General features: G+C 32.6%; 2 protein-coding genes, 1 long non-coding RNA gene and 1 pseudogene across 23 annotated transcripts; 1 reads left to right on the plus strand and 3 right to left on the minus strand.

Moving 5' to 3' along the window:
• Window positions 593–2,625, minus strand: LOC107619918 (annotated as a pseudogene).
• LOC107622870 (probable NOT transcription complex subunit VIP2) lies at window positions 2,714–6,161 on the plus strand. Of its 19 annotated transcripts, XM_021115038.1 has the most exons (8): window positions 2,738–3,412; window positions 4,231–4,327; window positions 4,429–4,466; window positions 4,592–5,018; window positions 5,097–5,149; window positions 5,228–5,274; window positions 5,545–5,689; window positions 5,813–6,161. In XM_021115038.1, exons 4-8 carry the CDS (start codon window positions 4,940–4,942, stop codon window positions 5,909–5,911), a joined length of 423 nt encoding a protein of 140 aa, XP_020970697.1. In that variant the 5' UTR covers window positions 2,738–3,412; window positions 4,231–4,327; window positions 4,429–4,466; window positions 4,592–4,939; the 3' UTR covers window positions 5,912–6,161. The 19 variants fall into 19 exon arrangements, 12 of the variants coding, with proteins under 12 accessions (XP_020970697.1, XP_020970695.1, XP_020970698.1 ...); XM_021115036.1 differs by having other exon boundaries at window positions 4,231–4,466; XM_021115039.1 differs by lacking the exon at window positions 4,429–4,466.
• On the minus strand, window positions 6,824–9,389 carry LOC107619919 (vegetative cell wall protein gp1-like). Of its 3 annotated transcripts, none has more exons than XR_002356772.1 (4): window positions 9,060–9,385; window positions 7,943–8,127; window positions 7,456–7,524; window positions 6,824–7,092 (listed from the first exon to the last, which is right to left on the minus strand). XR_002356772.1 is itself a non-coding variant. In XM_021115042.1 (2 exons), the coding sequence occupies exons 1-2, from the start codon at window positions 9,372–9,374 to the stop codon at window positions 8,544–8,546; spliced, it is 330 nt and encodes a 109-aa protein (XP_020970701.1). In that variant the 5' UTR covers window positions 9,375–9,389; the 3' UTR covers window positions 8,404–8,543. The 3 variants fall into 3 exon arrangements, 1 of the variants encoding a protein (XP_020970701.1); XR_002356773.1 differs by lacking the exon at window positions 9,060–9,385 and adding an exon at window positions 8,941–9,051; XM_021115042.1 differs by lacking the exons at window positions 6,824–7,092; window positions 7,456–7,524; window positions 7,943–8,127 and adding an exon at window positions 8,404–8,558 and having other exon boundaries at window positions 9,060–9,389.
• Window positions 19,530–22,090, minus strand: LOC107622869. Its single transcript, XR_001616284.2, has 4 exons — window positions 21,838–22,090; window positions 21,692–21,745; window positions 21,458–21,614; window positions 19,530–19,865 (listed from the first exon to the last, which is right to left on the minus strand). It is a non-coding gene; the product is annotated as an uncharacterized LOC107622869 (long non-coding RNA).

A 25,064-nucleotide genomic window follows, 5' to 3' on the forward strand; every position in this document is an offset into this window, starting at 1 on the left:
AAAATATAAAAAATAAATAATATAAAAATATTAAATATTAAATAATTTTTATGTAATCATTATCAATATTAATATATTGATAAATAATAATATGATTATTAATTTATCTTTCTGTAAATTAATAATAATAATAATAATAATAAATGAAATTAATCAAAATATAAATAAGTTATCTTCTAATCAATAATAAAAGTGAAATATATTTTTTTATGAATTATATACAATAAATGATATTTTAAATAAATGATATTTTTTATGTTATATTTTTTCAATAAATGATATCACGGGTAATTATTATTATTATTATTATTATTATTATTATTATTATTATTATTAAAAGTATTTTTAATTGATAATTGATAAGTAGTTTAATAATGTATTAAATATTGATTTGATATAATTATAATGAAAATATGTTTCTAAATTAGTATAATTATGTATTATTTATTAAATATTAATTATAATATTATTATACTAAAGATATTTTTTATAAAATAATTTAAAATAGAAAAAACTGCATTCATTTTGGAGGGAAAATGGAATTACGAGGAATCGACACCTCACCTTTATTAGTTGAAGGAAAACCAATTTTAGTATATTAAGTAGATAGATAGAGAGCATGAAAAATAAATATATTTCTATGTACGTTTCTATATTCATAAAATGCAAAATTCATTTACAAAATGGAATAAACTACACTTTATTGTCACCGAGGACCAGAAAGCTCAATGGCTTCAATAACAAAGGAAGGTTCTTCATGAACATCACTATAATTTTGGGAGAAACTGCATGCTCTTTCTTCATATAAGTTAGACCCTCCTTGCGGCTCCTCCGGCTGCGCCGAATGCCCAACCAGGCCTTCTAGAATCTTCAAGACTTCCGACATCTTCGGCCGCAGACTCGGAAGTGACTGAGTGCACTGTAAAGACAGCTCCACTGCCATTTCTAGGTCAACTGGATCAAAGCATCCCCTTAGATCCCTATCAACTAACACTTCTAGCCGCTTCTCCTCAAATAATGTCTTAACCTTCAGGAATTCAGGCCAGTACACATTACTCAAAGTTTAAGGTCAATATATACTCAATGATGGAAAAAAAATGGATTACATGAAACTAGAATTGAGCAATAATGACATGTTGCATTGATTTTAAGATTACTTGGTTGTGAAGCAACAAAACATTTGAAAAAATTTACTTGTTACTTACCCAATCAAGAATCATTCCCTTTTGTACTTGACCATTCCCAGCATCTAGTGCCTTTTGTCCTGTTATGAGCTCCAGAAGTAATATGCCAAATCCAAAAACATCTGTTTTCTCAGAAGACTGTCCAGTGGAGAGATACTCCGGGGCAATGTGGCCTACTGTACCGCGCACGGCGGTGGTGACATGCGAATCCCTTTGATCCAACAGCTTAGCAAGGCCAAAATCCCCCACCACAGCTTCAAAACTTTCGTCTAGCAAAATGTTTGCAGCCTTAACATCCCTGTGGATTATTTTAGGGTTGCACTGCTCGTGTAAATACAGAAGCCCGCGTGCAGCGCCAACAGCAACTCGCATTCGCCTGTTCCAGTCCAGAGATGGCTTTTCTCGGCATGTGTCTGCTTCGGAACAAGGGAAAAGATAAAATCCATCAAACACTAAACATATCACAAGTTAATAAAAGAACAAACAAATTAATGAATAATTGGTAGCACCAATACATAAGATTTAGGCCTCTAACTACCAACTATACAAGGAGAATCACTGTTTCTTGTTTCCCCATGTAATGGAATCAGTAATTGACATTAATTTTGAGACACATTGTCTTAACTATAAGATAGGATGAACAACAAATGATAAGGATTAATATGAAACAAACCTCTCAAGCGATCAGCAACACTGCCATTAGGCATGTAGGGATAAACAAGTAACCTTTCATCTGGAGTCATACAAAATCCATAGAGACGCAAAAGGTTACGATGCACGGCCAAGCCGATCATCTCAACTTTAGTTTGAAATTGCATTTCTCCAGTGTAATTGGGATCTCAGCCTCTTCATTGCCACCAGCATTTTGTTTGTAAGGCATCCTTTGTAGACAATGCCAAAGCCTCCTTGTCCAAGGATGTTCTTTTGACTGAAATTTCCAGTAGCAATTTGTAGTTCACGGAAGGTGAACCTCTTCAAACGGCCAATATCAAATTCACAATCTTGCTCCACTTCAGATGTCAATTATTACATATTGTCAGAATATGTGCATATCTAGAAGCAATAAAAAAGGTAATGAAGTTCATTTAAGGAGGTACCATAAGATGTATAGAGGATGCGTGATCTGTACCAATGCAACCAACACACAAGCATCACTGAAATTATAAATGTGCAACTGATGCCAACAACAACAGAAATCACCCTTTGGTGATGACTCTTGACTTTCTGAGATGATCCTGTATCTGTAATTGAATCATTATCTGTAACATAGTCCACTGATTATTGGGTTTTAATAAATAAAAGTTAAATATATTACCGTTTAGTGGTTTTGAAATGTCCATACAATGTTCCGAAGGAGATGTACAAAGGAAGTTATTTCCTAAAATACTATTATGATAAAAGAAGTATAGTGTCAGTTAATGCATGATTAAAGAAAATTAAAAAAAAATACAAGTGTTTATTCTTTTTAATAGGATAATCAGAATTTAGCTGTTGCATATCTATTCTATCCTTCTTATAATAACATGTAATTTACCCCCATGACATGTCATCTTCTAATTAGTTGCTATGTTAACCATAGTTGTCCATAGTGAATAATTATGTAATTTACTAAAAATTCAATCTTTGATTCTTCCCAAATTAAGCTCTCACACAATGAGCCCTAATCTTCTGTATCTCCTTCCTCCATATCCGTTTGTCCCTCTGTCTCCTCTCTCTCTATGGATCCTACTTTCATCACTACCGACACCCAAATACGTACATTCCTCTTCCTCCGCCGTATAACCACCACCATCTCCGTCAGGTTCCCAACCACGTTCTTGTGAACCCTACCGCATTCAATTTCAACCCTCCCGTTTCTTTACCCCCCAATCCACTCTTTGTTCCTCAGGTTCCTGTTCTTTTCGGGCATGATTCGCGTCACCGTAGTTCAATGCTATCGCAGCCTCCTTCAAATTCTAACCCTAGCCGCAGTGCTTCCAGGTTCAGTAAGGAGTGCTTTGGCGGAGCAAACCGCCGTTGCCGTGTGGTTGTTCCTCCGAATTCCAGTATCGAATCGAAACTTTGCTCGGAAGAGGCGCGAGACTCTTCTCTCAAGACAACGGCTTTGGAACTGGATAGGTACGATTACTATAGAGCAGATAGGGTTCATGAATATAATGGCATTCCAAAGAAACAGGTTAAGAGAAAGAGTGCTTTTCTTAGAATCCAGGCGCCAAAACCGAGCAATGGTAAGAATGAGGATGATGAACAATTACATTGTGATGATTGTGCTGTTGTTGACTCATTGGTTATTTTAACACTAAAAAAATTATTTGGATTTACGTGCATATCTACCTTAGTTCCTTTGGTGCTTGGTTTTATTGCTTTGTTTATTATATTCTGAAATTGTAAGTCATGTAAGGTGTTAAATAAGCATATGGTTTCCTGGTTTGTATCTCATCAAGTGTTTGTAGGTTGGAACTACTGAATGTTTTGTCTTTTTATCACAAAATGTAGAATCACCATTAATAGATTGTTCCAACTCTTACTTCCTTGTGCAATTTGATTTTAACATGCTGATTTTTTATGTTGTAAGATATGATTCTGATTGGACTGAAAAAAATATTTTTTGCAAATCCTTGTTTGGACACAGAACAGCATAGTGAGTTCAAATTCATAATGATTAATGAGGTCTGATAAATAAATGTCCTACTCCCTCCGCAAGTGAATTATGGTTAATATTAATAAACATGGCATAGAGAGTTCAGAATAATTAAAGAAAGGGAACCGAGGAGTTTTCACGGTTCTTCCGGATTTTAAGCATTTGTTTAAAGATAGGTTTGGAGCAATGATTGAGTTGTCTTTGTGTGCATAAAAATAATTAGCTTCTACATTTTCCTTTAATGTTGAGTGTTTCTTGTTTTAGAGGTTCTTGGTTGCCTGAAACTTGAATTTAAGTAAATGGTGGAAATGTGTAAAGTAAAGTGGATTTTTTTTCTTCTTTTCATTCTATTCCTCTAATACTTGAAATCTTAGTTCATAATCATTAGCAACTGCTCCATTGTAGATTGATTTTGCCTTTGATGATGCTGATGCTATAGAAGAAGGGACACTTGTTGCTATCATTGGGCGCCGTCGTCACAAGTAGTGCCGCCTTCCTCACGGTATCCTTCCCTCTCACCTAATATTATTATTATCAAGATCGGTACATGGATGGATAGACGATAAGCATAATTCCTTTGTATTTTGGGGGTACATGGATCAGATATTTTTCCATCTACACATTCAACTTATCATTCGCAGGTCTGCAAACTCTCTAAATTGCTGTTGTAATGAATAAGCCTCGTTCTTTCTGCAGTTTGCTTGACTTTAATATTCATTCTGAAGCAAGATTTTAGACATCCTAACCACTTCTGGATTTGTTCAAGGCAAGTGGACCTCCTGGGATTGGATTAAGGCCATTAAATTCTCCAAATACAGTCTCTAGTATGGGTCAGTATGGCCAGATCCTCCAGCAGTATCAACAGCACCAGAAGTAGTCGCAGTTCCACCTTCAAATGTCAGCCGTAAATCAGTCGTTTCGGGATCAGGGCATGAAAGCTATGCAAACTGCACAATCCACACCAGATCCATTTGGTTTGCTTGGCTTGTTAAGTGTGATCAGGATGAGTGATCCAGACTTGACATCTCTTGCACTTGGATTGATCTTACTACACTTGGATTAAATTTGAATTCATCTGAAAATCTACACAAGACGTTTGGGTGTCCATGGTCCGATGAACCTGCAAAGGGTGATCCAGAGTTTAATGTGCCACAATGTTATTACGCAAAGCAGCCCCCTGCTTTACATGCGAGGTTTTTTAATTATGCCATAGAATCGATTTCTTTATTTGCAAATCCTTCATTAGGCTTACTGCTTGTTGCATGATGCAGCAAGGTTACCTTTCAAAGTTTTCGGTGGAAACATTGTTTTACATATTCTACAGGTTTGCAATTACCTCTTACTTGATTTCTAATTGGCTTGCTTAGTATTATAATTAACCAGTTTTTTTTCTTGGTTGCAGCATGCCCAAAGACGAAGCACAATTATATGCTTCAAATTAAATGAGCTGTATGCACATACCCTCCAATTCATCCTTTTTTTGTTATTTATATTTTATTTTTCTGTGGTTAGGGCTTATTTCCAAATTATGTTGGGATTGTTACAATTTGGGAGCAATTAATGGTTAAATCAGTCAATACTTGGTAACCTTTATTTGTTTATCAGTCACGGATTTTAAGTATTCCTCCTGCAAAACTTGGCAGGAACTCCTGAATTAAAATCTAAATTGTTTTCCTCTGACTAATAATTTCTAACAAGGTAGGTGATTGTTGCTTTCGGGCACAATAGAGGATGGTATTATCACAAAGACAATCGTTTCTGGTTTATAAGAGTTTCCAACATGGAGCCGCTTGTTAGAACGAACACATACGAGAGAGGATCTTATCACTGTTTCGATCCAAACACATTTGAAACTGTTCACAAGGTTAGCTTTATACATAATAGTATTCGTAGTGTTCTTAAAATGATATCTCGTGGTCCAACGTTTATTGTTTTCCTTTTATCCCTGATCCTATTTTAGGCCTCTAATGAAAAAAAATCCTTGCAGGATAACTTTGTTTTACATTATGAAATGTTGGAAAAGAGACCGCCTCTACCACAGCATCGAGTAGGAATCAGAACCTTTATTGTAGAGTTTCAACTGTAAATTTTCATTCTGGATTTTAATTCCTCAGAATGTCATTAGCATAAGTATTCCTTTAGTTTGGGCTTTCTCGTACTATATGTTGCTTGAGTGATCCAAGCATTTCTTCTTTAACTGCTCTAATTTGAACAAAAGAATTATGATACGTAGGTATTTCGATAACCTAGTTATCTGATGGATTTTGTCTGCCCCCTAGCTCCAATGCACACAAAAGAAAAGCACCTTTGTCAATATTTGATATGGTTCCTAGGAATTATGCGTCAGAGTTAACACCTAGCTGAATAATGATTTAATTAATGTTAACCTGATATCTGAATCTGACAGACCAAAAACTAATTTGTTACAAATCAAGGTTTCATTTAAGAGTTTGTTTTTGGCTAATGACTTGTATGCACAAGGCAGGAGTTGATTATAGGATTGTTTAATTTTCCAAAGTTACACTCCCATTGCATGACATCATTTTGCCCTTTCCCCTGTTCCATTGTAGTTGGGTCAGACCAGTAAAAGTATATTTATTTCATTTCGGATTATTTAGTTCTTTCGGCTTTCATATTAAAACAATTAGAATGTTGCTTGATATTTTAAGTGATCTAATCCATAATTATCTTGGTATTTTAACAAATGGTTATGAAAAATTGTCTTTAGGTTCTAAATTCTTTGGTAGCATCATTGAGGCTCTGGCTCAGAATACTTGTTCAGCATAATATGAGTATTATACTTTAGTCTTTACTCTTTAGGCACACTTTTAAATATTATTGACTAATTATTGGATAAAAACAATAAATCGTGTTGATCCCGTCACGTTGCTCCAAACATTTTTCACTTATTTTTCTTTCATTAGAATTAGAATTTATAATTTTCAAATCAACATAATGTTGGCCAAGTTCAGCACCACTAATATCTATGACAACCAAGTCTTAAAACAAGTCTTTTCAATAAATAACCAGAAAACATTCCTGTTCCTAGTGCTTTACACTTAATTAAATTGATGAAATTAAATACCAAAGCACGTAAAAAAAAAGACATTATCATCACAACAAAATGTCGGACACCAAACCTCAATCCGAGGAGGTGGAATGCATAGACCAATAGTTTAATACATTCAAAAAAGTTGAATCAACATTTGGAAAGTTTAGCATCCCTGGTCAAGAGTACCGAAGAATTTCGAAGCTAAGACAATTCATCTGCAAGAAAGAAACCAGGCAACATCTAACTCAGTTTAAGGAAAACACACACAGGATTAAATAAAACTAATGCAGATGCCTATAATTTCTATATCTATTTAGTTGGAACCTAACACAATGGACATATTGAATTCCATCTTGCCTCAGAGAAACACAATGTTCAAAACATACATCACGAGAGAGGCAGTGGCTTGATGAGTGTCAATGGCTCAAGCCATTTTACTTGTGGAATACCCTTCTAAAGCTTTTAAATGTTATAGAATTAACTACTATATTAAACATGATTCCACATAAAAATGTGACTATATTTGTAGAACTCCAAAGTGTGAAACAACTTGTCAGTTGCCACCATTCAAAATTCACCTTTGCCTTAAGATTACATTATGGTCTTGCTTTCCATCTCAATCTTATGGCTATCTTCATCTTCTGAATCTGCATAATGGAAATGAAGCAGTTTGAAATCAAATAATCAGTTGGAAGAAATTCATATTAAGCTTTTGAAACTTCTACAGGCTGAAGCTTCTACTGAAAATAAAGCAATATAGTTGACGTAAATCCATCAAGATTTATTGAATAAAAGTAAACTGCAGACAGCAATGTGTTTAGGCACAAAGATGTCCTAAAATCATATACAATTACATTGAAGGAAGCAATTTAAGGGGAAGAAGTCAACCAAAACCTAGCTACCATATCAATACAGATACCAGATTCAGATGACACATTAATAACCCGTGCCAGAACTTCTAAAGCATGTCTACTTCCATGAACACACTAAGCATGCAAAACATATTGAGAACAATGCTCTTTGAATCAAGAGTTTACATTAGCAAGCCAGGATCTTTCAACTTACCAGATCGAACATCATCACTAATTTTTCCTCTTGCTTGAAGTTGTCTAACAAGCATCCGAGATATCATCACCCACCAGTATATATGCAGAACAAGCAAGCAATATAGAAGACTGTTGAACACATAATAATATTTTCGACCCTCCACTTTGTGCTTTTCCTTATCCAATGTGAGCAAAACTTCATAGCTGGCAAAGAAAGATGTAAAACTAATGAGCATCGAAAAGCAAGATTATACAGACAACCAACAACTGTAATATTACACTTCGTAATCAATTGTTGAAATTTATACATGGAAAGATCTTCTTTCTAATTTAGTGAATCTTTTATATGAGCTATTATTTGATAGGAAGGGGAAAATACAACATAGGATAAAAGATTACCGAAAAGAAACCACAAAGCTAAAGGAAAACAAATGATATCCCGACCCCCCTTTTATTCTTTTTTATTCCGCCAAAAAAAACACACAAATTATTGTCAAATGCATTATTCGGAGGACTGGAGCAAGTTATTATTCACAAATGCATTGTTAGCAGCAACAACTAATCCCTAGTAACACTGAACCTGAAATTACAACAGCAGCAAGTACAGCAACAGGTAATCCCTAATCACACTGAACCTAAATTTCAACAGCAGCAAGTAATCCCTAATCACACATTCACACTAAACCTAAAATTTCAACAAACATTACAACACAGTAACAAGTAATCCCTAGTCACACTGAACTTGAAATTTCGACAGCAGCAAGTAATCCCTAATCACACTAAACCTGAAATTTCAACAAACATTACAAAACAGCAACAAGTAATCCCTAATCCCTAAACAAAAATTTCAACAATGATTTGATTTTCAATTTTAGCAGCAACAAGAAAATTTAAACAAAAATTTCATGAAGTAAAGAAAGAGCAGCATCACAGAATCAGCAAAAATTAGCAATTTCACAGTTTCACATTAAAAATCAGCAAACAGAGGCTATGGGGAGAGAAGACTGAGACACGAACTGAAGAACTGAAGAACTGAAGGACTGACGAATTGAAGAAGTGAAATCAGCAAACAGAGGCTCTGGGGAGAGAAGACTGAGACACGAACAAGAACTGAAGAAGATAGCTGTGACACTAACCTTCGACGGAGACACGAACGGCGATCGGGGAGACGACGGCGAGCGACGACACGGCGAGCTGCTCCAAGCCAACAAAACAGAGAAGCCACGGAGGACGGACGGAGGACAGGGGGAAGGAGGACGCTGAGCTACAAGAGAGGGCTTGGCCACAGACGATGCCGACAGCACGGACGGCGGCAGCAGTGCGGCAGAAATGTTGCAGGGAGGACCTAGGGTTTTGGTTTGGGGATTTAACTTTGCTTCAGAGTACAGTGATTCACGAATTGGTAGGGGGGTTGTTGGGGGAAGGGGTGAGGGTGTAAACTGTAAACGCATTAACGCAACGTTGGGTTTTTTTTTTTCCCCTCAAAAAAATCAAAATAGGGTCGTTTATCAAGAACCGAAGAGTTACCGGTCGGTAGAACCGGCCGGTTTTCAGCCGGTTCGACGGTTTGATAGCGATTTTCTAAGAAGAGGTTATTAGAGATGGACCGGATCGTTTTTACTGCCGGTTCCCAATTGGACCGGTTCAATTGGCCAGTTCGGTCCGATTTTCAGAGCATTGGTAATTAGCATGATTTAATCAAGAATCCTCACAGATATAAGTATATAACCATTTCAGTTTGAATTTTGCGAAAAATAAACAAACACAAACAAATTAAGAAAATTATAGATTTGTATCTCCAAAGAAATTACAATTAAAAAACAAAAAAAAAAATTTGCATGACAAGACAATAATAAATTAACACACCTAACAATGTAAGACAGCACAATGAGAATGAAAGTAGCCACATGGTGACCCATGGACACCCCAAAGTCAGAGCACCGTGTCTCCCAAAATATTAAAGCAAAGAAGGAGTAGGAATATAATCCAGCAGCATACATGTAAAGTGCCTTCAGTTTTAACCTGAAATGTTTAGAGCTTACAACTCTATCACCAGACTTAATTTGAACACAAAATTTATAGCAAGGGAAAATGATTGATGAAAGATATTAAACATTGCAACTGGATAACTATAATAACTGGGCTTGTAAGCAAATAATCTTACTTAATCTTTTGATCTGGCCAGACCTGGCTCCCTGGCCCCACCCAAAAATTTCTTCTATTAGTAAACCAAGGTTCATCATAAGCTACGGACAGAGCAAGTACTTCTGCTGACAGAAAATAAACACATTTCCAGGCTGATTCCTTGAACTTCCTAATTTTTTTCTTCTCTTATCATTCTGGAAATCCAGCTGCTTATGCCCCTTTCCAAATATCAACCGTCTACCCAATTTCTGTAAATGTTGTTTACTTCAGTTTATATGAACAAACTAGAACCAGAAATAGAAAATTCTAAAAGTATAGAACGACCACAGTGCAAGGCCACCAAATGATGACTCCTATCATCATCACAGTTTGATAGATAAAACAAGTGATGAAAAGCATAAAGAAAAATAACATGAAAAAATGAGACGAGAAAAGAAGCTTATATGTTACCAAGATTATATAAAGTAAGAATGTAATCACCTAATTCAACATAAATATTTAAAATCAGTTTTACCATCTATCATGAACGAGGGAGGGGGGATGAAGCATGCAGATATTCGTTGTCTTTGGAATTTCCAATGATGAAGGGTCAGCATTTTTGCTCTTTTAACAAAAAAGTATGTTAACATCATAAATTTAATTAGCTTGTGAAGAAAGCTAACCAAACCCTCACTGATAAACACACTAATCCAATAAAGGAAAGCAAAAAAAGGATCAAAATGTTGATGCTGAAGCCCCCAGTAGAAATAAAGAAGATATCATAAATTATCAAGGCATATCTGTGAAGATAGCATAGAATCAATTTTGTTATTTACTTTATATATGATCAAATCACATCAGTGTTATTTTAATCAAAATTATACCATTAATTTGCATTGAATTTTGTGAAAATTGAACATCAATAAGACTGACAACTCATATTCATGCATATTTGAAACTCTTATATATTACCATCAATTTTGATCTATAAAAGAGTATGTCTAATGATTTTAGATTGATATAAAATTTTTTAGATTTGATCTACAATGCACAAACTTCTAATCCAACCTATTCAACGTAATAATTTTGATATAATTCAAGTTTCTATCTCTTCCTCTCCTACCTAAGACCCTCAATCTCAACAGAGCTCCAGATAACAGAATTGGATTGAATTTAGGGATTCAAAAACACATTGAAGATACTGTAATCACCCCCAAGCTAAACAGTGTAAGAACCATCTCACACATCTGAAACTATAATAACAATAACGCCGCACAGAACAACACTCCTTAAACTGATACAACAACTCACACATATTATACTAAAAAACTCAGTAACGAGTAGCAAACGTAAACAACAATACATTCAAGTCAACGCCACCATGAAAACACTACTGAGAAAAAAATTACGAACTTAACGTAGAAGCCCTTGCAATCGCAATTGTACTTTCCTCAATATTAAAGGCATTAATATTAAAAAAAAAAGGAACACAAGCTAATAAGAATAAGTAAAAAAATCCAGTATGAGTAACTAAGAGAGAATTAGGGAATATTCAAATAAAGTTTGCCCAAGTTAATTCTTTGGTTGACATGTATGCTAAATGTGATTCGGGGAAGCAATTATGATTTTTGCAAATTGGGCTCTTCAAAGTTCAGTTCCTTGGACAGACCTGGTCTCGAGTAATGTTCAGACGGGACACCCTAAAGAAGGTATAAAGCTATTAATTGATATGTAAAGAGCTGAAAAGACTGCAGATGTAGCTACCTGTGCTAGCATCCTAAAAGCCTGTGCAAATTTAGCCTCTCAGGCTCTGGGAAAGCAGTTACACTCGCACATTAATATTTTGGGTAATTTTCAGTTGGTCTACCAATCTGATATTTAATACATTACTAGTGTTATCGACAGTATATTTGTGAATCTAGTAGATTCAAACAAATTTTGATAAAGCTTTTTGCGGCTGAAAGCCTAAATACCTTACGATATGAATGTAAAAGTGTTCTTTCAAGTTTCTTGTCGAGTCTTTTCAAAGGCTATGCACTGAGGGAAAAAAAGAATATTCAACATCAAATCACATTGCAAGGCTTGAATCACTACAGAAGCACTGGAGGTCAAATCATTCCTAAAGCTCAACAAAATAATAGACACATTACCTCTCTTCAATTACTGCTCTAAATGCGTCCATGAATACTTCAACATTATGGTTTGAACATTCACATTCAACTTCTAATTATACTGTTCACAAATCAGAGAGGAGAATAGTTCTGATGCTTAAGAAAAACGATATTTTCACCCGACTGGTCGCAACTGTAAATTGAAAAATGGTTGGCAATGAATTACATAAACCTTAACAACAAGATTTGTTGCAAAATTAGAAATGCCATCCTTTCCCTCCAATGCTTCTACAACAGCAAGAGCCTTATCTGCCAGAGGTCTAGGAAAACTCTTGGACTACAAAAGGAAATAATAAACAAAATGTAAGTACTCATTCTATGGCTCCTACTAATGCTCAGCAGCAAACACAAAAGCAATACATACGTTGATGCAAATAACATCTTATTCTTACAATTGCAACTCTGTCTCCAGGACTAACTGAAATAGATTCAGAACTTGGAGCCTCCTGAAGCTCAACACCGTTCTTCAATTTGTTCTGTTCATCCTGCAGATGATGAATCTATTGCGTTAGACCATATTAAACCCTCTAGATATATATTACGTTTACAGACAATTTATTGTATAGAATTACCAGATCATGAAGAAGCATATCCACCACAGGAGCTGCTACTATTCTTAGTAAATGCCTATGTAAAACAACCTGCCATCATTTACATGTCAATTTGCACATTTCAACAATGATAACAGAAAAATAAAACTTCTAAAAAACATAACAGAACTTACATAAGAGTAAAAACTGGAAATGCAATACATCAAAAGAATTTAAAATTGCGTCCAATTGTTGCCAACCAAACATTGAGAGAAGGATCATCAAGGGTTCAACCAAAACAAAGGCCCAAGAAAGAAACCATAAAACCTTAATCTGGACATCACTTTGACAATGCATAATCGATCGCAAACATGTCAGTTACAGCTGGTGTCCAATGCACTCCTGCACGAACTGATCCTTGAATCTCGCCTTCCTTCACAAGTCCATTAAACAAAGATTGGAAGAAAGATTCATCAACCGCTACACCACCAGTTCCGCCCATTTCCTGCAGTAACTGCTGCAATGAGCTCCACAACACCGTCAAATTTGTTGGCACTGTGATGCCCCTTGCTGCCCCCCGAACCATTGCATTCATGCGGGCCACATAGGCGGGAGTATACAATTGCCCTCCCTCAAGCCTTCCTTTCACCTGTCCCAAAGATCAACATCACGTAAAATATAACTCCGATGTCATTCCAGATCTTACATAACACATGAGAAACACTATTGCGGTGGGTCGTGGCTCAGTGGTCAGGGATAAATAACAAGGAACAGAGTTGACGAGAAGATGGGTTTAGAGAAGGATAGACGATGGTTTTAGGGAATAAAAGCTCAGCAAAACAGAGATTCTGGTGAGAAGCATTGACGAAGGAGTTAGGGAAGGATGGAGAAGAATGTTTTGTTTTGGGCGGGTTTAGGTTTTCCTTTTGCCCCAAATTTTGGGAAAAATTGAAAGAGGCGCTTATTTATCTAAGATTAAAATTTTTTTTAAGGGGTTTATAAAATCATGTAAATAGAATTTTGAAAAAATGAAAAGGAAAAAAAGACTTCTCCTATTAATATTGCATGAATTTATAAAAAGTCATAGTAAATGATATCAGTAAAATAAAATATTTTTTGGAATGCACAATAATTTTAAATTGGATGAAACATTATTCAAATCTAGTGTACTGACCTGCTTAAATATTATATTAGTAGTTTAATATATTCAGTAGCTTTTTAAAAGATTAAATTTTCTAATTTTAATTTTAATCTTATTAATTGGACATAATAATTTAAACATTACAAATAAAAACATTAAAAAACGTTTAAATTTTTTTTAATTTATATTATATAAAATTAATAAATTTAAATTAAATAAGATATTAAACATTTATGTTTAATTTTTTAAATTATCTTTATTTTTATTTTTTTTCAAAACATTAATATACATTTTTGTAATATCCCTTCACTATATTAAACAATATTCTTTTTCTTATTGTATACTAATCTCTGTACACATACCTAATATTAACTATTAAATTATATTGGCCTTCCTTCTTATTTTTTTCTTCTCCCGTTACCTTCTCTTCACCCGATCGTTATGAGTTATCACCACGTATTATCATCGCAACTTTCACCCTTGTCTATCACTATAATCTACAACCATCTATGCTGTTAACTTTTATGAGTTGTTGAAGGTTTGTGGAAAAAATTAAGACACAAAGCATTTATAATTTTTGGTCAAATTATCAAGATTTGATGTTAGTAATCCTATAAAACAATATCAAAATTTATTATTTCGAACTAAGTTAAAAAAAAAACATCTCATAAAAAACAGCTCATGAAAGTTATATCTTTGGATTTATCTTGAAAGCTAAAAATTAAAGTTATATGATATTAGCATCTTTTATTAAGCACATAAATAAACATAAAAAAGGCTCAACAATAGGTTCGATTAGAGAACAAAATATCCTATAATAAAAGAATCACTTAAGCTAAAACGTGCGTAACAAAATATGACGTGTCTCGGAAAATATAAAATGCGATGAAAATAATAAACTATATATCCTTTTGCAGTCGTGACTATTTTTGTAGTATTTCTTTCATATATGCACGTGCCTTATCCATAACTTCTGACTTCTTTAAATTGAATTCCTTGCTAACCAAGTCGATTGCTAGCCTCATCCTATCACTGTCATAGACCTAATAATTTTAAAAAGTACGAAGCAATTAGAATAACATATATATACCTGGATACATATTACATTTTGTCCTAATAATAATGAAAAATTTAGAAAATGAATAAAGTTGGTTACCGTGATGCCAAAATCATCAGTCCATCCGCACTCTTTCATCCATTGAGCAATCCAGATACCGCAGTCATTACTGTTTAGTTAAATGTGTGATTGTACTAATTCATCAGTTTAACCGAAACACATGATTTGTACATAACAAACTCAAAAGACATGACAGCAAAAAAAAAATTTAAAATTAATATTACTTACGAGCCTTTCCTCTGTTGTGGCAGGTCGGACGGTTCCACGACACGAAACTCAGAAATCCTAGGTACAGTGATTTCACTAGACATGTAGAAAGATTTGTGTTCTAACATTCGTTCGATGAATATAGCCTATGTGACATAAAATATTGTTGGTTACTGTGTAGTACAAGCAATGTAACGGGTTAATTTTTATTACCTGTCTAAAATGGATAGATTATAAAAAATTTAAAAATAATTAATTCGGTATTAGTGTTAACAAATGAACCTTCATTTCAAATTAAACAAACTACTAAATTACTTACAAACCAAATATAGCAATGATCTTAAATTACAAATTCAAATCGTAATTTCAAACGATGTCGTGTTTTTTTTTTGTTATATACAAAACATTCAAAATTAATAGAGAATAAACGTTTAAAAACTAAATGTACTTTTAACAAAATCAAACTGGACCACTTACCATGGTTTTAACTGATAATAGCCTACCATAGTTTCTGTCTGGTATTTTACAAGAATCAAGCACAAAGATCTTTTCTTTTTTCACGTCTACGGTCATCAGGAACCAATGCTCATTGAGGTCGTTGATGGGGACAAAAATCTACTTATTTACAAAATAACGAGGATTGTGAATCTATGCTATTAAGATAAACATACAATTTGGATTAAATAAATCATATATTCTTTACTAAAAAATAAAGGACTTATTACCCTTGACAAATACTCAATCTTATGCATGTACTTATCCGCATATTGTTTCCTTAGTTGATTGGGTGGTCTAGACCATGTAAGTGCTAGTTGCTTGAGTATATTGTGAAAAAAAAAATAATACATCAAATTATTCATATGCGGCTTGAAACTTAATTTAAACAAAATATCAAATACAGATTTTTTTTGGGTATTTTTTTACTGAAACTTACCGAAAAGGTTGTTGGCAAAAACCATATGGATGGCAACTTGTTAAGCTTTTTATGCTCTTGTGTGAGAATGCAAGTAAGGGAATCTATAACCTACAAACAAATAAATTTGTACATTTTCAATTTTACGATATATAACATTAACATTTTGTACTTTTTTAATGTTAACTAATAAAAAATAAATATTTACATCCTGGATGACTTGTTCTCCTGGAACTAATGTGGCTAAACTTTCTCTATTTGCATATGCGGTACGAGTTGACACCAGTACTTCATCCCTTTACGAATACACATGCAAATATTTATCTCATAAAATTGTCATTACGAAATGATAAATTAGACCTGCATCAAATCGAATAGTGTTATAAGTATTTACCGATTAACTTGCCACTTTAAATCCGGGCCAAAAATATAGGCGGCACAAGCAACTTCATCCGTCGTTAGAATCATGTCCTCCGGTGGTCTAAAACTAATGGGCATCCACTGCAAATACGACACCATCATCATGTGTAATTAGACAATAAAATTAAAAAAAGTAATACTAAACAAAGTCATCACAACACATTCTCATGTTTTTATACACATACCTGTGGAACTTTCGGGCCACATGAACGCCGCGGCAGCTCAAATGATGAGGTACCCTTTTTACCAATATATATTTCCGTATTTGAATTCAAATCTAATTCAGATGATCTTCGTGGGGAGGCATTTGGTTTGAATATCTCCTTGAGATTCACGTCATTTGCGTGGTTATCAGAATCGTTGCTAGTGGAGAATTTGTGTAGGGTGGGTTGTACAACTGTTTTTTGACATTCTTGGGATCGAATGAATTTGCTCATTATTTTATCTATGTCGACTTTATTATCAGTTTTTGAATTATTAATATTCGTGGTATTATTAATAGCTAGATTTTTTATGTACGGATTGTCTGATCTAGTTCTATTAACGGCGTACAATGGATAAGCCATTTGGTTTTGTTTTTCTAGGATTTTCGTCAGACAGGTTATGGCTGTTGTCATCTTATCAACTGCATTAGTAAAAATAATATCACAATGGTGGTGGTACTGGTTGTAGGTGGGTGGTGAGTGAGCTTCAACGTCTTGAGAATGGTTCTTCTTAAGGGGCGAACTCACCTCTTTTTTTACCCGTATTTAAACTTCCATGAAAACTGTATTTTAAATGTTGCAAATAATACACAATTTAAGAACACTTATTTAAAGCATCAGCAGATACTAAATAATTAATAAACGTTAATATTGTATTCTAAATATTACATAAAATTTAATAAAAATTAATTCCTATTAAAACATGATCACAAAGTTTGTATCTTATTGAAGTTGAAAAATTGATTACTTCGTTGTTCACTAAATGTACGCTGAAATATTAATCTGATACATTGTTCAATAAGCTCTGGTGCAGAACGAAATTAATTACACAGGAAAAAATGGTTCACGTTTTAAAAATTATAATTAAAATTGATCTACAAAAATTTCATAGGTTGTTTAAAATCTTGTACTAAAAATATGTACTAATAAATAATAAAACAGGTTTTTTCCTATTATATTAAATATTACGGGATAATAATTAAGAATTAAATTAATGTTAAAAAAAACACAAAATTGAACGTACATCTATTACTCAAATAAACCGACTATACTATAAAGAAAATATTTAGTTGTATAATAAAATTGGACCGGTTACCTTGAGGATGTATCTATTATTTGTTTTAGTGTTCTTTTCCTCTGTTTTGTCTTATTCTTGTTCATGCTGTCCGTTGATTCGCTTGTTACGTTGATGGTATATCTAGCTCTTTCCTTGCTCGGCCTCCTACCTCTCCCCCTCGAAGACATGTTTTCGTGATAATAGTTAATTCAAGCTAAAATTAACTAAATTTTTTCTCGTATGAATAGGTAAATTATAAAAACTTTTGACTAGAGTAGATCCATGTGCTCCGAATTTATAAGGGCTACTGATAGAGTAGATTTCAAAATTTCAAATTTCAAATATTGAATTTTGAACAAATCAAATTTAAAGTTACAGAATTCAATTTGTTTTCAATCTACATCATGTCAACCACATTTGAAAAAAATACACTAAACTATTAAATTTAAGTGATAGTTTCCCTTTTTAAATTTATCCAAAAATATCTTATTCCAATATAAAGACGCAAACACATTTTTTAATATATCTTTAGAAATTGCTACTAGCAATAGCGGTTTACGTAAACACATAATCCGCTATAGCCAGCTGCATATTACATGCAAATGGGGGAACACATAATCCGCTAGAACAAAGTCGTAGTTTCTGTTTATCGATGCTTGGCCATAAACCGCTACTGGCAATAGCAGTTTATGTGCATAGAGACACGTGCGTAAATCGCTGGAGGCTATAATGATTTAGTTTGAAAAAAGATATTTGTTGTTTCTGTACCATTTAAGAGAAAAAAAATAATGCATTTAAACTCAAAAAGCATTAAATCGAATTTATTTTTAACCGAATTGCTGAATTTCTTTAGTTTAAAATTTAAATGGTATTGTTGTTATTGTTTTCATATATCGTAGTTAATTAAAAAATAACAGAAATTGATAGCGATAATTAATATTATTCTATTACGCCTATACATCTAATATTCTTCAATTTTTGAAACCACATATGTAATATTTAATTTGTAACCATACGGTTTGGACTTTTTTTTATAAATCATTGGAAATTTTAGTTTTTAAATTTCAGTTTAGGTATATCATTTATTTGCAACTCATTTTACACATATTTAATCTTATTTAAATTTTCGTTTCCAACAAATGCTGGAACGATAAACTATCGCTTTTAATTCTTTTTAAAATTTGATTTTTTTTTAAATCGAATTTGTAACTTTCTTAATTTTAAAATTTAGATGGTATTTTTTTAAACTATTGGAGATTCGTTTACGAGTAACGATGATCATGAGATTAACGTTGATCATGAGCCATCCTCTCTGTGTAGAAGATATCGTTGGACAATTTAGTTGGTTAGAATATCTCATTCTTGGACTATTAGATAGTTTTAGTAACAAAATACGTTTGTCAAACTTTTTAAATAATTGTTACATAATTCTTATTTAATTTTAAATATAATTTAATCTTTTATATACTATTTAATTATTAATTTTATCTTTTATTTTATAAATTATTATCTCTTATTCATGTATTATGTAACACCCTACTACACAGTGTTTTATGCTTAAGTCATAGAACAGAGGTAGTGTGGTATTACAGACCTTTAATAGTAAGGATATACATATAATACTGAAAGAAATAATATACTAGGAGCCTTGAAACAGAGCGGGTAAACAAAAATCGCAAAATAAAAAAGCGCAACGCTCAAGGAATAGGATTACTTGCGTGCTAAGAAACCTAATAGGAACATGATAAAACAATAAACGAAGGGATAAAGAAAAGCCAAGGAACAGCATAACTAGCCTCTGACTCAGCCTGCGAAGCTAAGGCTGGCCGGAGGATACATATATACATATAAACATAGATAAGTGTCCCCAAAATATACCAAAATACCAAAGTAAACTCCTATCTCTCCCTCAACCTCTAAGAGGAGCGGCATACATAAGTTACTTGGAGAGTAAGCTACACATATATATACATATATACAAATAGAAACCAAAATACACCCAAGGACTACTTCGCTTTCCAGAATCCAGATGCCTAGCGAGGAGCCTCTCGACCTGCATCTGAAAAATAACAATACAATATGGAATGAGAACCGGAGGTTCTCAGCATGGTAAGTCAACAGAGTATCGAGATTCAACCTGGAACACGTGGTGGCGAGCCACGGTTCTTACCCAGGGAAACTCGTATCTCAGATATCATTATTCATAAGCCATTTCATAGTCATAATCATTATTTAATCATTCATCAAGCCATGGCATATTAACTCCTTTTATTAACAACCTCCCTTTCACATTTTTCATCGTTATTCCCTTATAATTCATCTTGATTACCCTTTCCGGGTCCTGACCAAACTTTTTATCAAACTCTTCTCATCCTTCTTAATATCGAATAATCTTAAAATCAACCCAACTCTAACATTAAATCAATCACATCACACGAGGATTGAACTTTAACTTCTCGAACTCATGACTATCACTAAGACATCCTCAACACTCTATTTTCTTTTCTATTTTTAATATAGCAAATGAACTCGGAATTGCACAAACTTTATGTCCAGGCGTTCATATTGAAATAAGCTTTCTAACAAACTAAATATCATAATTTTCTGATTTTTCTAGCCTCAGAAATAAAGGAAAAACCGTGACTGCTCTGCAGTGCATAAAACCCAAAAAACAGCAGCAACATGTGATATTCAAAATTCAATATAAAATCCAAGTTAAATCCAATGACTTTGAAAATTAGTGTAGTTAAACTTTACTCATCCAGGTTTCTTTCTCAATTGGTTTTGAGTCAATACCATTTTTAATGAAAAAGTTACATTACCTGGAAATTAAGTAAAAATGAGACAAAATCTGTTTTAAAAACCAACAAGCTTAGTACCTTTCAATTGGAATAACTTTTATTACAAAACTCCAATTAAGCTAAATTTTGATTTGAGAACCACTAGCTCATCTAGAAACAAGTGTGTCTTGGTTGCAACCCAATTTCTATTTAATTCTAAGAGTTACAAGCATTGGAAGTTGATGCATAGCTTGCTAAAATCTGTTTCTTTTCAGTTTTGACCACCAATATTCAAAAATTCACAGCTCCCAATCCTCAACTCTTAAAATTCTGAAATTTTAGTGAAATAAAGCAAGTTAATCAAATTTTATAACAAAATTGGTTTCGCTCCAAAACTCAACTCGTAGAAGTCGCAGCAAGACAAACAAGTTGCTGCCCTGTTTGATCTTTTCTGCTGCTGGACAGATTTAACAACCTAACTTTAAAAATTTGCCATAAATTGTATATTTAACAAAAAGGTCCCAAATTTTTCAGTTTAGTTTCTTATATTCCCAAGTTTAGCCCAAACTTGGTCTCATACAATTCCGATCATTACATAATTAGTTACAGCATATACAATACCACCACAACACAACTCTACATCCTTATTAACAAACACCAATTCTAATCCATCATAAATAAATATAAGAGCACACTATTAATAACTTTCACACCTCATAATTCTAATGTATAAATTCACTAACAAATCTATTCTAACAACATTACAAGGCTAATCATTAAATACAACAAACAATCTAACTTATTCTATGGTTCCTCTAACCTAAGTTTTCACAACACCGTAAATATTAAACGTGCGAAACTTAAACCATACCTTGGCTGATCACTTAATTCACCCAAGGCAGCTTCTCAACATAAAATCACAGCCCCTCCAAGCTCAATCAAACAGCCCCAAAGCAAGCCTTGTCACCAACAAAGCTCCAAGTAATCCAAATTCAAGTTCAATGCATAAGCACCCTCTTAAACTACACCTAATACACATATATATGTTCTAATTCAGTTTTTTATTACCAAAAACAAGATTGAGCTAGGGTTAGGGTGTTCTTACCATACCCATATGCTCAATAGCTTGAGCCCACAAGTTCCGGAAGCTAACTTGAACCTAGAACACAAAAATTGGACAAGATTCACTATAGGTTTTCAAGTTTACCAAAGAAAGAGGGATAGAGATTCTGAATTCAATAGAAGGCTTACCAGAGAAATTGTTTGGATAGAAAGGTAGAGCTCAACGCGCTGAGCGCGTGGCCGCGAACGGTGCGGCAATCGGAGCCCGGATGAGGAAGTTATGGTAGTTGGAAGGAATGGTGAGGGTTAGGTTTCTTCTCTTCTCCCCCTTGCTGTGTTTTTCGTTGCTGTGGTGAAATGGAGAAGATGAAGCTGCTGCTTCATTTATGTTAGGGGCCCGGTTGAACCCATGGGTCCGGTTTGGGCCCCGGTTCAACCGGTTTGGTCCTTCCGGTCCGTTTTTGGACCAAATTTTAGAAATTGGTATCAAAATTTTCGTTTCGACGAGCTCTATCCTATTTTGATATTAGTTTTGTATTTTTAGCTTTCCTAATTAAAATTCAATTTATTAACTAATAATTTACCGATTTTAGCGGGGTTTACATATTATATTTAATAATGTTAAAAATAGAAGAAACAACGAAACACATCTTCCATTAATCAACAATTTTTTGTCCTTGATCCATCTTTAAACACCAATAAATTCGTGTTTCTTGGTAAATCAATCGAATTGGCCGTACAACACCGTCGTTTGAATATCGTATGTTTCTTCAAGATTCAACTGATTAGTGGTAACACCTTTAATTTCTAATTTTTATTTAAAATTATACGAATATGTTTATTTAAATAAAAAAAATTAAAATAATAAGAGTACATTTATTTAAAAAATTTTAATTTAAAAATAACATAAATGTATTTATTTGTAAGTTAACATTTAACAACCGTAAATTTTTTCTTTTAAACAAAATCTAATAAATAAAATTAATAACATCAGTACAATAATACGAACACATGCAATTTAATAAATCATTAAATTTTTAATTACAAAGTACTACAAATTTTATAATTTAGATTATTAATTATTTAAATAAAATTAAATTTATCAAAAGATAAAAATATACTAATACACTTCAAATTGTATTAGAATTATACAGGTTTGCTGAGTCCATAAACAAACTTTACGTAAATAAATAAGTCTAAGTCAACGGTGAATTTTGTGCAAACATTTCGAAAACACATTAATAATATTAAATATTAAAAAGTAACATGATTTTTTTCAGAATTGCATTTTTTTTTATCTATAACAATATACCATCAGAATACGGAGAATCTGTTCTCAAATTCTCTCTTCCTATTTTACTCCGATTTTTATAATCTAAAACTAGAAATATGTACCCAATTTCTGTCAATTCTACATTAAGTCAGCACAAAAATATATAACTGCTTCACTTTCAACCATCAAAAGAGATTTAAAAAGAAAAACCGCTCAGTCTCAACGTAAAATTATAAAGATAGATTCGTTTGCAAAATAATTTTTACACGGTAATTTTTAAAAATAAATCTTCCAGCAAATAATTTTCCTCTTTAACATACATGTAACAATATATAATGGGAATATGAAAGATGTAGTATCCAATTCTCTTTTTTCTATTTTACCCCTATTTCTTATAATCTAGAACTACATGCACGTACTCACGTTCCGTAAAAGTTTACATTGACTCTCGAGAAAAAAATGTAACTACTTCACTTTCAACTATTAAGGAAATTTAAAAAATCTACTTACTCTCAACCTAAAATTTAAAAATAGATCAACTTACAGAATAATTTAAACAAGCTGATTTCTTAAATTAAATGTACAGAATAATGTTTCTCTTTAAACTATTATCATACTATGTTAATATACTCTTGATATTTATACAATATATTATGATAATTGGTGTCTACATTCAAGCTTTAATAAAATAGGTTTATTATTAAATAAATTCTTTCGTCAATTATGTTAAATTCAAAAATCTCTAACCATTTTTTCACATATATTTTTGCTGGATGTAAATTAATCTTACAGATTTTCTTAATAGGATATTTTTATTCGTAAAGGAATTAAAATAGTTGAACAAGGCTAGTTTTTTGTTAAAAGAAATTTATAAAGACAAATTCTTCTCGTTAAATTATAAACACACCTTTCTAATATACTCTAGGTACCTACACAATATATGATATCAATTACCGTTTATATTTAAGTTATAATATTGTTATTAATGAGATAGGTTTATTATTTTTCAAACAATATAGAGACAATAATGTTTGTGTTAACATATCATGATCTATTTGACATATAATATTTATTCATCTGAGTCCATGAGGTGCTTTAAAAAATAATGTTTAAGTAATTTATTTATTTTTGTAATTTTTTTATTTTGAAATTCAAATTTTAGTACATTTATTTTTATTCAAGGCTTATTTTTTTTATTTTATTTTAATTCTGTTAAAACAAGTTATGAATTTTAATTTTAGTTTATAATTTTTCGGATAAATAAAACGCTAAGATTAATTTTATAAATTAACTTAGTGAAACATATTTAAGATTTAAATTAAATTTTGAAAGGCAACATTTTTAACATATAGTTTAAACGGTTTGCCACCTGTGCAAAGAGTAACTTGAATTTGAATATTGTTAAAGGCCATCAGATAAAAATTCGTAACAAATTCCACATGTGTAGTTGAATTAATTTAAAATTGAAAGAAAAAAATTTAACTTAAACCTCCTATTTTTTAGATAGTATTATCTTTTCAAATTTCAAACGACAATGGAAACATTATAAATAACTGTTAGAGTAGTCACTACTATTCAGGCCTCCCTAACAACTTGTTTTATGTTTCTGTGTTATTCACCCTTTTTAGCATTCACATTACCATTAAAGTGACAGCATGACTGGTCGTGCAACTAGGAGCAGTTCAAAGAGATTCGTAACGTCAAGTTTTTTATTAATTTTTTTGGTATCTAATTTTATTTCATTTTAATTTTTGTTTAATTTTTATTCGTTCCATACTATGCTTCGTATTTTATTGTCTACGTCTTAGTATTAACGTATAAAATTGTAACTGATGATTAACTTATTTAAAACTCAATCTGACATTATTTACGTGTTTTTACTTTGTTTGAAGAGTAAACTCAACGCAAAAAAAAGATATGAAAAAAAAGGTCACGCACAAGATGCTGTTTGTGACATATCCTCCAGGTAAATCTCAATTTAAAGGTATTTCTAATATTATTCAATTTTCACATTACCAACTCCAGTGAAACATTCACGAATTGGAGTCCAAGTCAAAAGGGACGACCAAGAAAATAGAGTATGAGATTATATACTAGTATTCTTATTCAAAATTTTAATGGTTAAATTTTCACGCATAACTGG

Source organism: Arachis ipaensis, chromosome B10 (genome assembly GCF_000816755.2).
Source record: "Arachis ipaensis cultivar K30076 chromosome B10, Araip1.1, whole genome shotgun sequence".
Taxonomy (NCBI): domain Eukaryota; kingdom Viridiplantae; phylum Streptophyta; class Magnoliopsida; order Fabales; family Fabaceae; genus Arachis; species Arachis ipaensis.